At 59.9% G+C, this 12,181-nt stretch overlaps 2 protein-coding genes across 5 annotated transcripts in view; both read right to left on the reverse strand.

The window, feature by feature from the left end:
- ZNF687 (zinc finger protein 687) overlaps positions 1-6,380 on the reverse strand; it is a 10,817-nt gene extending 4,437 nt beyond the window's left edge. Inside the window, exons 1-2 of one of the 2 annotated variants that reach the window (XM_015884672.2) lie at positions 6,255-6,380; positions 862-3,119 (exon numbers count right to left, since the gene is read on the reverse strand). In XM_015884672.2, coding sequence (XP_015740158.1) covers positions 862-3,099 — 2,238 coding nt within the window. In that variant the 5' untranslated portion in view covers positions 3,100-3,119; positions 6,255-6,380. Of the gene's footprint in view, positions 1-861; positions 3,532-3,571; positions 5,496-6,254 lie in introns of those variants that run through there. The other variant, XM_085524720.1, reaches the window with a different exon arrangement.
- An 808-nt stretch (positions 6,381-7,188) lies between these two features.
- On the reverse strand, positions 7,189-11,569 carry PSMD4 (proteasome 26S subunit ubiquitin receptor, non-ATPase 4). 3 transcript variants are annotated; one of them, XM_015884681.2, is made up of 10 exons: positions 11,529-11,569; positions 10,432-10,572; positions 10,178-10,292; positions 9,908-9,994; positions 9,572-9,640; positions 8,855-9,070; positions 8,659-8,767; positions 8,269-8,400; positions 7,744-7,811; positions 7,189-7,411 (listed from the first exon to the last, which is right to left on the reverse strand). In XM_015884681.2, the coding sequence occupies exons 1-10, from the start codon at positions 11,552-11,554 to the stop codon at positions 7,244-7,246; spliced, it is 1,131 nt and encodes a 376-aa protein (XP_015740167.2). In that variant the 5' UTR covers positions 11,555-11,569; the 3' UTR covers positions 7,189-7,243. The 3 variants fall into 3 exon arrangements, with proteins under 3 accessions (XP_015740167.2, XP_085380877.1, XP_085380876.1); XM_085524751.1 differs by having other exon boundaries at positions 9,908-10,062; XM_085524750.1 differs by lacking the exon at positions 11,529-11,569 and adding an exon at positions 11,190-11,323.
- Positions 11,570-12,181: the final 612 nt, after the last annotated feature.

Here is a 12,181-nt window from a genome sequence, read left to right on the forward strand (position 1 = left end):
AACATGAATCTGAGCTCATGTCCCGGTGCTCAGAGCTCCAGGAATTATCCTGCTGGTGTTCCCGGGTGCTGAGGGGACAGGGCAGCCCTCCCTGCTGCATCCCCAGGTAGGAACAAGGAGCGACCCTGCAAACTGTGGGGCTGCACTGCCTGCACCTGACAGCACCAGTGCTCTGAAGGTGGAGAGGAGCACACTGCCCTGGCAGTGGGACAGCAGGGCTCACAGTGCTTTGCCCTGAGGTCCCCTGGTGGCTGCGGGAGCCCCACAGTCAGCAGCCCCACCCCATGGCAGAGCAAACCCATGCCCTGCTCTCACTGCACTCCATTTGTGCTTCAGGCCCAGGAAAGAGGAAGCAGTGCCAGGGCTGCGACATGGCTGCGTGGGGACAGCCTGCACCACGCTGGGTGCTGTGCCCTCCTGGTGGAAACAGAAGAGCCCCACATCCCCAGGGCTGTGATGCTCCCACCAGTGCAAGAAACCTCTGCACCAAGCACTGAGCTGGGGCATGAGTAACAGATCTGCCCCGTGGAGCCCCAAGTGTTCTCCTATGCAGCCCCAAGAGCTGCCACAGGAGTCCCCTAATGCTGCTCCAACTGTTGCCCTTTTGAGCCCTAAGGGTTGCCCTATGGAGCTCCAAGTGTTGACTCATGGGACCCCAAGAGTTGCCCCACACAGCCCCAAAGGTTGCCCCAAGAGTTGCCGTATGGAGCTCCCCATGGACCCCTACAGGTTACCCCATGAACTCCCATGGGTTGCTCTAAAACCTGCCAGACGTGCTGCCCCACAGAGCCCCATGGGGCTGCCCCACAGAGCCTCACAACCCCATGAGGACTCTTCTAACCGGCAGCAGGGCTGACGTACCGTGCTGCTGGTGGTCCCTGAGGCCACCACCTGCTGGAAGTGCGCAGCCAGCCCGGCCTTGTCCTTGCACTGCTCCTTGCACTCCAGACACCTGAAGCAGCTGTAGTTGCTCTGCTCTGAGCCGCTGCTGCTCAGGGGCAGGATGGGAAGCTCTGGAGCCCCATTGGCTGCACTCAGAGCATCCTGAGTCACACCGGCCACTTTGCCAGCAGGAAAAGAAGCCACAGAGACCAACGGGGTGATGTCCGGCTGCCCGATCATCTGATCCAAAGCGATGGGCCTCATGACCAGGTGGGAGCACTGCATCACCAGCCCCTTGTCCTTGTGTTCGCGGGCATGCAGCAGCAGGCTGCACTTGTTAAAGAAGACCAGGCGTTTGGTGCAGTGGTTGCAGGTCACCTCGATTCTCATGCTGCGCCGGTCATAGTGACGAGCCAAACTCTTCTCCAGAGCAAAGGAATCCCCGCACTCCAGGCAGCGGTACCCGAAGGGGGGCAGCGCCAGGCTGGCATCAGCCGGGGGGCTGAGGTTGGGTTTGTAGGTGGGCAGCAGGTTCTTGCTGTTGAGGATCTTGTTGAAGGCCTCCACCAGGCTGGATTGGCTGCGGGAGATGACGGTGCCCGCCACGGTCGGAGAGGGTTTCTGCGGCTGCACCATCACCACCGTGGTGCCGTTTAGCTTCTGGTTGGCCGTGGTGGTGACGGCGCTGGTCTGCGTGACGGGGCTGGCGTTGGTTCGCGTGTCGGCCTTGGGCAGAGCCTGAGGAACCAGGTTGATGATGTTCTTGGTCACGGCTTTGCCCGTCTTGGCCGGCAGCACCACGGACTTCTGCTGTGCCACGCTGGCGGCGATCAGCATGGCGCTGCTGGCGCTCTGGATGGTGGAGACAGGCAGCACGGTGCCTTTGATCTTGGTGCCGTTGCCGAGCTGGACACTGACGATTTTGGGCCCCTCGATGGCTTTCAAGGGGCTGGAGAGATCCATCTTCTCCTGGGGCACCTCCAGCGCGATGCTGTCCTCCTTCTCCGCCTCCAGAGCAGCATCCTCACAGCTCTGCTCAGCCGAACCCTTGGCAGAGCCGGGCTCCGAGTCGGACGAGACGCGCGTCACTGTGCGGGTGATGCTCCCACAGGATGTCTTGATGGTTTTGATCCTCACTTTCAGTGGCCGGGAGGAGTTGGAAGAAGGGGAATCGTTGTTGTTGCCTTCCTCCTCCTCCTCCTCCTCCTCCTCCTCAGCGCTGGACATACTCTGTGGGCTCCCCATCGACTTCTCCAGAGCTTCGCGCTCCTCCTTGAGGGTGACGTCGTCCATCTGCTTTGGAGAAGGGGGGATTCTGGGGCTCTGCACCACGGGAGAGGAAGGTTTAAAGAAGGGCTCCCGGGGGCTGCTGGGAGAGCGCTTCACCTCGGGCAGGTTGCTGGCGCTGCTGCCCAGGCTGGGGTCGGAAACGGGCCAGGATGTGATGGGAGAATCGCCTGCGGAGTAGCGGACAGTGACAGATTTCAGGTGCTCCAGGGGACTCTCGCCTAGAGCAGCAGACAGAGCCTTTGGGTTGGACTCACGGGCCACCTCCTCAGAGTCAGACTCCTCTTTCTTGATGCAGGGCACAGCTGGAGGCTGCCCGCTCACAGCCCCGGCCTGGCTGCCCTCAAAGGGCTGAGGGAAGGTGGGGGGAAGGCCCTCCATGCTCTCCCCCCGGGGCTCCTTGCAGTCCAGTGATGGGGTGGGAGACGGGGAGAGTGAGGGCACGGCCAAGGACTTGTCCTTCGGTTTGCACTCGCGAGCTCTGTCGATCAGGTTGGCAGCGTTATCTTCATTGGGATCGGGGCTAAAATGGGAGAAGATATCCAGGGGTTTGGGGCCTTTCTCCTTCACCCAGCACTCCCCGTTGGAGGATGCCACAGCTTCCACAGATCTGGCTGCGGGGGACCTGGGCAGCTCGGCCGCCCCAAAGCCGTTCTGCAGCAGGCGGGAGCCGAGGCCATGCCCATCCTTACTGCGCCCATCCAGCGTGTCCAGCTGCTCAGGACACACCGTGTTCTTTACAATGACACTGACAGCAGTGATGTCGGTGTGGGGCAGGACGTGGTCGGGTGGCCCCGGCTCACCGGGCACCGGTTTGATGTGAGCCTCAGCCTCGTCGTGTCCCGAGTGGATGGCCTCATTGGTGTCTATGTCGGGGATGTCAAACGCCGCCAGGAGGTCATCGAAATCCGGAGTCTTCATGTCACCCATGGTGGGGTTAAAGGCAGAGTCTGGAGAAGAGGGAGCAGAGGAACATCAGCAGCACAACCCCGGCACCATGAGCTCCCTGAGATGCAACAGAACCCCACAGGTATGTGGATGGGAGTCCACCTCCCCCACACAAAACCCCATTGCCTCTTTGCTTCAAACCCCAACCCTGAAGCCCTGGGGCATCTCTAGGCACTCCTCTGTCTTTACTGCTCTGTGCGTCACTGTTTGATCCCCAGCCAGGAGGGACAACAGCTCCAAACAGCCCTGAGCATCACTGCGCCCCAGGAGAGACTGAGACCTGCCCCAAGGCCAGAGCCACCCACCCTGACTCACTGAATGTTTGCTGTGCTGAGAGCACAGGCCCCACAGGACCTACCCAAAACCCATAGATCCTGTTTTTGCCCCACAGGACTCATCCATACCCCATAGGACCTGTCACTGCCCCACAGGACCCATCCATACCCCATAGGACCTGTTCCTGCACCACAGCACTGTTCCCCCAGCACAGCTTCTCTCTCTGCTGTTCAGCAGGACACAAACACTGACCATGATGCTGAGGGAAGCTGCCACACTGGACATGTCCCCAAAAGCAATGGGGTAAAACCTCCCCTTCCCTGTGGGAGCCCACAGTGCTCCATTCCTCGGGGCCCACAGAGCACTGCTGGGAGTACCCCGCTGGCCCCATTTGTATGGGGTTCCCTTGGATATCCTTTTTCCCAGCCCCATGGCAAGAAGCTGCTGTTGGTTTCTGTTCCTTGCAGAGTCCCTTCCAGGACCCCCAGGGGGAGCCCCGTCTGGAGGGGGTTGCTCAGCATGGGGCAGAGGAAGCAGCACCAGGAAGGCCCCCAACTCATTAGGGCAGCGATTGCCCTGGGGAAACCCGGACCCCAAACCCCCCCTTTATCAGGTGGAGCATCTGGAGCCCCCACACAGACAGCAGAGAGTGGCTGCACTGCGACCTGCCTGGCTGTCTTGTGCTTATTTTGGGAGCTCAAACCACAAGACCGCCGGGCTTTTTTTCAGCACAAAATAACTACTTTTCTTTGGCAAAACAAAGGCAGCTCCAAGGGGGGGTGGGGATGGGGGGGTATTTTTATCCTCATCAGCCGCCGTCTGCCAGGGGGAGCATTCCCAGCAGCTCAGCTATGGGGCAGAGCATTTGTGGGGGGGAAGGGAAGGGGGACAGCTGTGCTCCAGCACCAGCACAGCCCCATATAGCAGCTGTTTCCAGGGCTGTTTTTAAAGCTGCTTTTCCTGTTTCCCTCCCCAGTGCATCTCTAACAGTGAGCTGACATCACCACCGACCCCCCCCAGCATCACATCCTAATGATCAATGTACCATCCTAATGATTGTGGTGCCATCCTAACGAGACGGCACTTAATGAGGCTCTCCTGGTTCTGCAGTGCCCACCTTCGTTAGCCAACCTCGCTAATTTCCAGGCCTATCATGTGTTTTGTCATCTAAAACCAGAAGGGATTCAGCCGAGCTTCAGAGGAGAGAACAGCTCGGAAGAGAAGCAGAGGTCAATGCTGAGACACGTTGGATGTCTGCAATCTGTGGGCACAGGGATGTGGGGTCACATCTCCCCACACCTCTCACATGGTGCTTTGATCCTGTGTGTTATACAGCAGGGAGTTGTGGGATGGTTGGGTCAGACGAGACCTCAAAGGCCGCAGGATCACAGTGTGGTTGGGTCTGAAGGGACCCTATGGGTCACAGAACCATGGGATCACAGCACAGCTATGTCGGAAGGGGCCGTGCAGCCCCCAGCCCCAACCCCACTGTGATCTCAGTGTCCTTCCCCCCCCAGCACAGCACAGGTCCCCCCTGACCATGTTGAGCAGACGGCCCCGCAGCCCGGCCGCAGGGATTACAGTGCTGCCCGTTGACCAGAATTAAGCCCACACCATCTGCTGACTGCAGGAAGGAACCAAACAAAGCAGCGGCGGCGCAGATCCAGAACCCTCCGACGACTTGGCTGGGCTGAGCTGGAGCTTCTGAATGCCAGCAGGTGCTCTGCAGGCATCCAATCCTCCCCCCAAAGGGCTCAGCAGCACCACAGCTGTGCCCACACCTGGTGGTCTGCCCCATAGATAAGGCAGCTGCTGCCATAAGTGAGTCCCCCCCCCCACCACCACCACACCAGACCCTCTGGTGAATGCAGTTTGTTATGGGGAAGGAACTGCAGCCCCCCCAAAGGCCGCCTGCTCCCTGATGGTGCGTGGAGCTGCTGGGAAATGAGGGCGGGAGGGACCCGGGGACTGAGAGAAGAGGGAGAAAACAAGAGCTCAAAACAAAAACAGCCCATTCCCTCCGGCTCAAACCCTGCCAAGAAAGTCAGGGAGGCCGGAGGGAAGCGCCGTGGGGCTTCAGAAGGATTCAATGAGACACAGAGCGGCCCCACATCCCCCCATGGACACAGAGGGCATCACCCGAGCCTAAAGTGATGGGCAGAGCCGCCCATCAGCCCCAGTGGGCTCAGAGCCTCCCAGTAGCTCCCAGTTGACCCACTGAGGTCAAGGCTCCCCCCCCCCCCGTTACTCCTGGTTGGTGCTTCCCTCCCAACCCGGGATCAGCTTTGGGGTTTTTGAGGCCGTTGCTGGAAACGGGGATGGAAACACGGAGCCCAACACGGAGCCCAGCACGGAGCGGGGCCGCACAACGGAGCCCCCCCCCCACCCCCCGGAGCCGCAACGCCGGATCGTTCTGAGGGGGGAGAACCACAAAGAGCCCCGGGTTTGGAATGGGGAACGGCGGGAGCACAGTCATCTCCACGGGGCTGAGGGAACACGGGGGGGCGGGGAGGGGCCGGGTGATGGTGGTTGTTGGGGGGGGGAAGGGCGGCGATTCGAGCGGTGCCCGCACCCAACCGCGGCCATTACCGGCCGCTGGGGCCGCGATTCCCCTGGGGATAAAGGGGACGAACAGCCCAACTCCCGCCGTGACGCCCCGCGGTCGCACCGGGCGCTGCCGGGGCCCGAAGCGCAGCCCCCCCCCCCTACAGCTGCAGCCCCTTCACCCCCGGCCCAGCGCCGTGCGCCCAGCGCGGCCCCGGTTCCCCGTCGGGGCCCTGAGCTCCTCCCCCCGGCCCTGAGCTCCGCCCCCGGCCCCGGCTCCGCTCCCGCTCCCCCCCCGCTCTCCCCGTTGTCCTCACCGGGCGCTGTGCGGCCGCGGGGCCCAACTGCGGCCCAACCTGCGGCGGCCGCTTCTCGCTGCACTTCCTGCTTGGCCTGCGCCCCCCGCCCTGCGCCGCCGGACCCTGACGCCCGCCCCCCGCCGCCGGGCTATTGGACCTTCCGGATGTCACTCGTAGCTGCGGGCGCGCTCATTGGTCGGCGGAGCTGTCGCTCGCGGGTGGTCGCGGCCGCTTGCACTCGCTATTGGTGGAGTCGGAGCTGGATCCGCCCCCGGAGAGGGCATCTATTGGGGGACGGGGCAGCCATTGAAAGTGTGGTCCCGCCCTCCCGGCGACCTATTGGCGGCTCTGCGAGCAGCCCGCCCGCTGATTGGCTGAAACCTGCGCTCGTCAAACCAGCCAGCCCCCTCCCTCCTGCCATTGGCCAAAGTTGGGTGCCCATCCATCAAGGAGGCGCACGGCTATTGGCCACACGCAGCGTCGCTCAGGGCACCGCCCAGCTGTTGCTTTCCCATTGGAAGAGACGCTTGTCTGTCAAGGCGAAGGCCCGCCCCCCCATCACCCCATCCGCTGGGAGCCCCCAGCGGTCCACCACGTCTTCTCCCATTTGTTGGCGGCGCTGTCACTCATGGAAGCTGGGCCCTCGCCCCGCCCCCTCGCTCTCCTGTTGGTCAGCGCGACCTCACTTCCGTCCTGAAAGAACCAATGAGTCGCCCCGACCCGCTCTCTCTTCCCATTGGCCAGAATCGATTACAACATCCCCCAGCCCGCTCCCCCATTGGTTCCCTTCGCCGCTCATCATCCCAGCCCCGCCCACGGGCGGCGCCGTAAACATCCTGCGGCGGCGCGGTGCACGCCGGGAGGGGACGCGAAGGGGGGAGGGGGCGTGGCCTCCGCGCTGCCCCCGCCCCCAGGGTGGGAATAGGGGCAGGAACATGGACCGGGACCGGAACCGGGCGGAGCTTCAGACTTTATTTCCTTTATTGCGCAGCCCCGACCCGACCCCGTCACTTCTTGTCCTCCTCCTTCTTGTCCTTGCCCTCCTTGGAGGCCTGTGAGGCCAACGACCCCATGGCGTTCCGGATGGCCTCGTTGTTGGGGTCCACCCCGGGCAGGTTCTCCAACACGCTCTGCAGGAACTCGGGGTCCTGCATCACGTCGTAGTCATCCTCCTCCTGTGGGACAAAGGGGGGGCTGTGTCTGTGTACCCCATATACCACCCCCCATATACCATATACCATCACCCCATATACCATATACCACCCCGCATACACCATATACCACCCCCGCATACACCATATACCACCCCCCATACACCATATACCACCCCCCCATACACCATATACCACCCCCCCATACACCATATACCACCCCCCATATACCATATACCACCCCCCCATATACCATATACCACCCCCCATATACCATATACCACCCCCCCATACACCATATACCACCCCCCATACACCATATACCACCCCTATTGCCCCCCATGGGCAGCCCTCACCTTGGTGGGCTCGGAGGTGTCCATGGCCGTGCTGCTGTCCACATCGGCCGCATCCGTCTGCGCAAACTCTGTAGGAGAGACCGAAGTGAATGGGGTGGGATGTTATGGGGTATTATGGGAATGTTATGGGATGTTATGGGGGTGTTATGGGGTGTTACGGGGATGTTATGGGATATTATGGGGTGTTATGGAGTGTTATGGAATGTTATGGGGATGTTATGGGGATGTTATGGGGTGTTATGGGGTAGGATATTATGGGGATGTTATGGGGTGTTATGGGGTATTATGGGAATGTTATGGGGTGTTATGGGGTGGGATGTTATGGGATATTATGGGATGGGATGTTATGGGATGTTATGGAGTGTTATGGGGTGTTATGGGATATTATGGGGTGTGATGGGATGTAATGTAGTGTTATGGGGATGTTATGCAGTGTAATGGGATTTTATGGGGTGTTATGGGATGCTATGGGGTGGCCCCACGGATGGCCCCTCTGTCCCCCAACCTGCAGCAGAGGATGCTCACCCGCTCCCTGCAGTGACATCTGCATGGCGTAGGCGATCTGCTCCTCCTCTGTCATGCTGCTGAGGTCGGGCAGCCCAGCGCGCCCAAACTCCTGCTGGGTGATGGTCATCTTCAGCAGAGCATCGTCCGAATCTATGGGGACAACAGCCACACTCACAGCCTGGCCAGGAGCCAACAGTGCTGCCTTAGCACAGACAGCCCACACTGCATCCAGAACCCAACCTCCCTCCCTGGACACCCCACCACTACCCAACCCAGATGGGGAGTTCCAGTGTGAGCCAAGGGAAGCTCCAGCCTGGAGCTGCTCACATCCAGCGCCCACTTCCTGCAGTGTTTTGTAACTCCAGCTGTCCCCACTGGAGCAGCCCCACTCCCCACTCAGCTCCTCACCGTCCCCTCCAGTGGCAGCGATCCCAGCCTCAGCTGCAGATGCGGCCGCAGCCCTCCTGGCCTCCTCCTCCTGCCGCTGCCTCTGCTCCTCCATGGAGACACGCAGAGCCTGCAGAGATGGGCAGAGCGCAGCACTGAGGGGCACAGCCCAGAGCAGCACAGCAGGGCACACACTGCTGCCCCCCATCCCACTCACCAGGGCCAGCTCTGGGTCGGCACTTGGATCCACACCGAACTCGAAGTCGCTGGCTCCCAGGCCCAGCATGGCTCCCCCCTCACCAGCCAGGATCGGGGAGCTGATGAGGGCATCGGCCAGGCTGGGCCCTGGTGGCACCGTCACCAGGTGGGAGCCTGTTCCATCCTTCCCATTCAGGGTGTTGATGAAGGCCGTCAGTTTGTCCGTGTTGGCTTCCTAGGTGAAGAGAGAGGCTGGGAGCCCAGCTCCCCCCATGCTGCCCCCATACCTGGAAGCACCACTAGCCGCAGCGCACCAGGTGATGCCATTCTTGCCCCCCAGTCCGCCATTATCCCTTCTCCTCCCACCAAACATAATCCAGGCACAGAGCAGAACCACACGGGTCACAAACCCGAGGCAAGGGGCCAGAAATGCCATCTGGGGGCACACAGCTCTGCTGTTTCCACGGGGAAAAATAACAAGGCTTGCAGCAAAACATGTGGGGCCTCCCCAGAGGGAAACATGAACCTCAGCAACACCAGTGCAGCCACAGAGGGGGTGTTATGGGGATGTTATGGGATGGGGTGTGATGTTATGGAGTGTTATGAGGTGTTAGGGGGTGTTACGGGATGGGATGTTATGGGGTGGGATGGGATGTTATGGGGTGTGATGGGATGTTATGTCTCTCCTGACCCCCTGGCTCAGATCTTAACTGGTAAAACACAGCCCAAGTCTCACCTCTTCTCCAAAGTTGATAATGTCAACGTTGACCTTCTCCTTCTTCAGACGCTTTGCCAGCTTCACCAGCTGCAACAAGGAAATGGGGCAGCTTTAGTGCCTCACTGCCCACATCTCAGCTCACAGCCCAACCCTCCCATTGGAAACCTGGGGACAGCCCTCAAGATCCTTACGAAGCAAAGCCCCAAATCAGCCCCACAGCTGCAGCTCCAGCCCACACTGCCCTGCTGGGGCACAGCCTTCCACTCAGAGCAGAGCAAGGAACAAGACACCCATCTGGTTTAGGGGTAATGGAGAGCAGAGACAACATATTCTGCTTAGACTGGCGCTACTCACGTCTTTCTCGTTATCTTCTACAGGGCTCCCGACAAAGGCAATGATTCGCATCTTGTGGTTCTTGCCCTGGCGATGCTTCAGAGCCAGCTACAAAACAGAAGTCACATCGTGCTCAAGGAGCAGCTCCCAGGAGAGAGGACGGCTGGGAGGCAGCCCTGCACAGACACAGAGAAGCAGAGAACCACCGGGTGGATGAGCCTCCTCCTCCTCCTCCCCCCAACCCAGATCCCCAACCCAAAGCTGGCTCAGTTTGGAGTAACAACCACTTACATGAGCAACTCTGATCCCCGTGCAAAAAGTGATTTTCCCTTTGGGTTGCACCGTGTGTAGCTTTGAAAGGATCCGTCCTGTGTCCGGAGTGAGTGTGGTCAACACTTCACAGTTACTGCAAGAGAAACAAGAACTACAGTGACGCTGTTTGAGAACCTCTCTATGAAACCCCCGTTTGCTCCAGAATGTGGAATATCCCCCCTCCCTCCTTCCCACAGCACCTCCAGGTCTATGTGTCTTAACCAGCCCCATACTTGGCTAAAGTGATGAGCCCCACGTTGTTCTCGGGGTTGCTGCGGGTCTTGGAGTGGCACACGATATTGACGGCATCCTGCTGAGCTTGCAGGCGGGTGGGTAAGAAGTCCCCATTTCTCATGTACTCACTGTTGTCAACGCTGGAAAAACACCATCCCTCAGAGGGGGCACAGCTCAGCGTCACCCACAGACACAATGAGGGTGCACTCAAATCCCAAAGCCCCTCCAGCCCAACCACCCCACAGCCGATCTTATAGCACCCTTCCCACCCAATCACTCCATGGTTAATCTTCAAGGACCCTCCCAATACATCCATCACACGGTTAATCTTTCAGGACCCTTCCCAACCACCCCACAGCTGACATTGCAGGACCCTTCCCACCCAACCAATCCATGGTTGACCTTCAAGGACCCTCCCAACACAACCATCACATGGTTAACCTTTAAGGACCCTTCCTACCCACCCATCCCACAGCTGACCTTTCAGGACCCTTCCCACCCAATCACTCTATGGTTGACCTTCCCAATACAACCATTACATAGTTAATCTTTAAGGACCTTTTCCACCCAACCAATCCATGGTTGATCTTCAAGGATCCCCCCAACACAACTATCACATGGTTGATATTTAAGGACCCTTCCCACACAATCACTCCATGGTTGATCTTCAAGGACCCTCCCAACACATCCATCACACAGTTAATGTTTCAGGACCCTTCCCCCCCACCCCCCGTTCCACAGACATGGTTACACTCACTGAACCCCAGTAGTTCCGCAGCTCAGGCCGCCCCATTGCGATGCCCCCCCTCCAATAGGCGCCTCCAATAGGCCCCAACACGGCTCTGATGTGTCTCAATGTGACCCCAATGTGTCCAGAACCAGAACCCCCCCACCCCCAGCGCTGACCCCAACCCCCCCCACAGGCCCGGCCCCGACCCGCCATGACTCAGGGAAAGCCGGTGCGGCGCCGCGCGGCCCATAGAGCACAGCGGGACACGAGGGAGCGAGAAGGGAGAAGGGTCGGGGCCGGGGCTGCAGCGATCCCGACCCGGTTCGATCCAACCCGGCCCGGCCCGGCCCGGCCCGGCCCGCTCACCACACCATGGTGCTCTCCAGAACCATCTTTGCTTCTTCAGAGCCGCCTCACGGCCCTCTCAATAAGGAGCCCGTTGATTGGCTGCTCGCCGTCAGCCAATAGGCGCTGCTGGAAAGCGAGGCGAGCGGAGCACGCTGGGAGTTGTAGTCCCTATAGATCCCCTATCCGCCCCCCCCCCCAAACATGGCCGCCTGGACCCATATCGGGGGGTGTGGAGGGTGGGTGAGGAGCTGATGGTGCTGCCGTCCGGGACGGCAACAGCGAGTCTGATCTTAATGAGCACCTATGGAAGCAGAGGGATGAAGGGCGGGGGGTGGGGGGGTTGGAAGGGTCCTTGAAGGTCAAATATGGAGGGGTTAGGTTGGAAGGGTTCTTCAAGGTCAAATATGGGGTGGGGGAATTGAAAGGGTCCTTAAACGTCAACCTCCGAACCTGTGATCTTAATGATCATCCACAGAACTGGAGGGGGGCAGGTTGGAAGAGTCCTTGAAGGTCAAATATGGAGGGATGAGACTGGAAGGAACCTTGACGGTCAAATATGGAGGGGTGAGGTTGGAAGGGTCCTTGAAGGTCAAATATGGGGTGAGGGAATTGAAAGGGTCCTTAAACATCATCCTCTGATCTTAATGATCATCCACAGAACTGGGGGGGCA

Source organism: Coturnix japonica, chromosome 27 (assembly GCF_054131305.1).
Source record: "Coturnix japonica strain WE chromosome 27, WE-NBRP24, whole genome shotgun sequence".
NCBI lineage: Eukaryota > Metazoa > Chordata > Aves > Galliformes > Phasianidae > Coturnix > Coturnix japonica.

Bases quoted from the DNA above. Each gene is read 5' to 3' on its own strand.
- PSMD4 (XM_015884681.2), bottom strand. From the start codon at position 11,554: ATGGTTCTGGAGAGCACCATGGTGTG. The intron at 10,293-10,431 runs GTATGGGGCTGG...TTTCTCTTGCAG, and splicing joins GGGCTCATCACTTTAGCCAA to TAACTGTGAAGTGTTGACCA. The intron at 8,401-8,658 runs GTGAGGAGCTGA...TTGTCCCCATAG, and splicing joins CGCTGCCACTGGAGGGGACG to ATTCGGACGATGCTCTGCTG.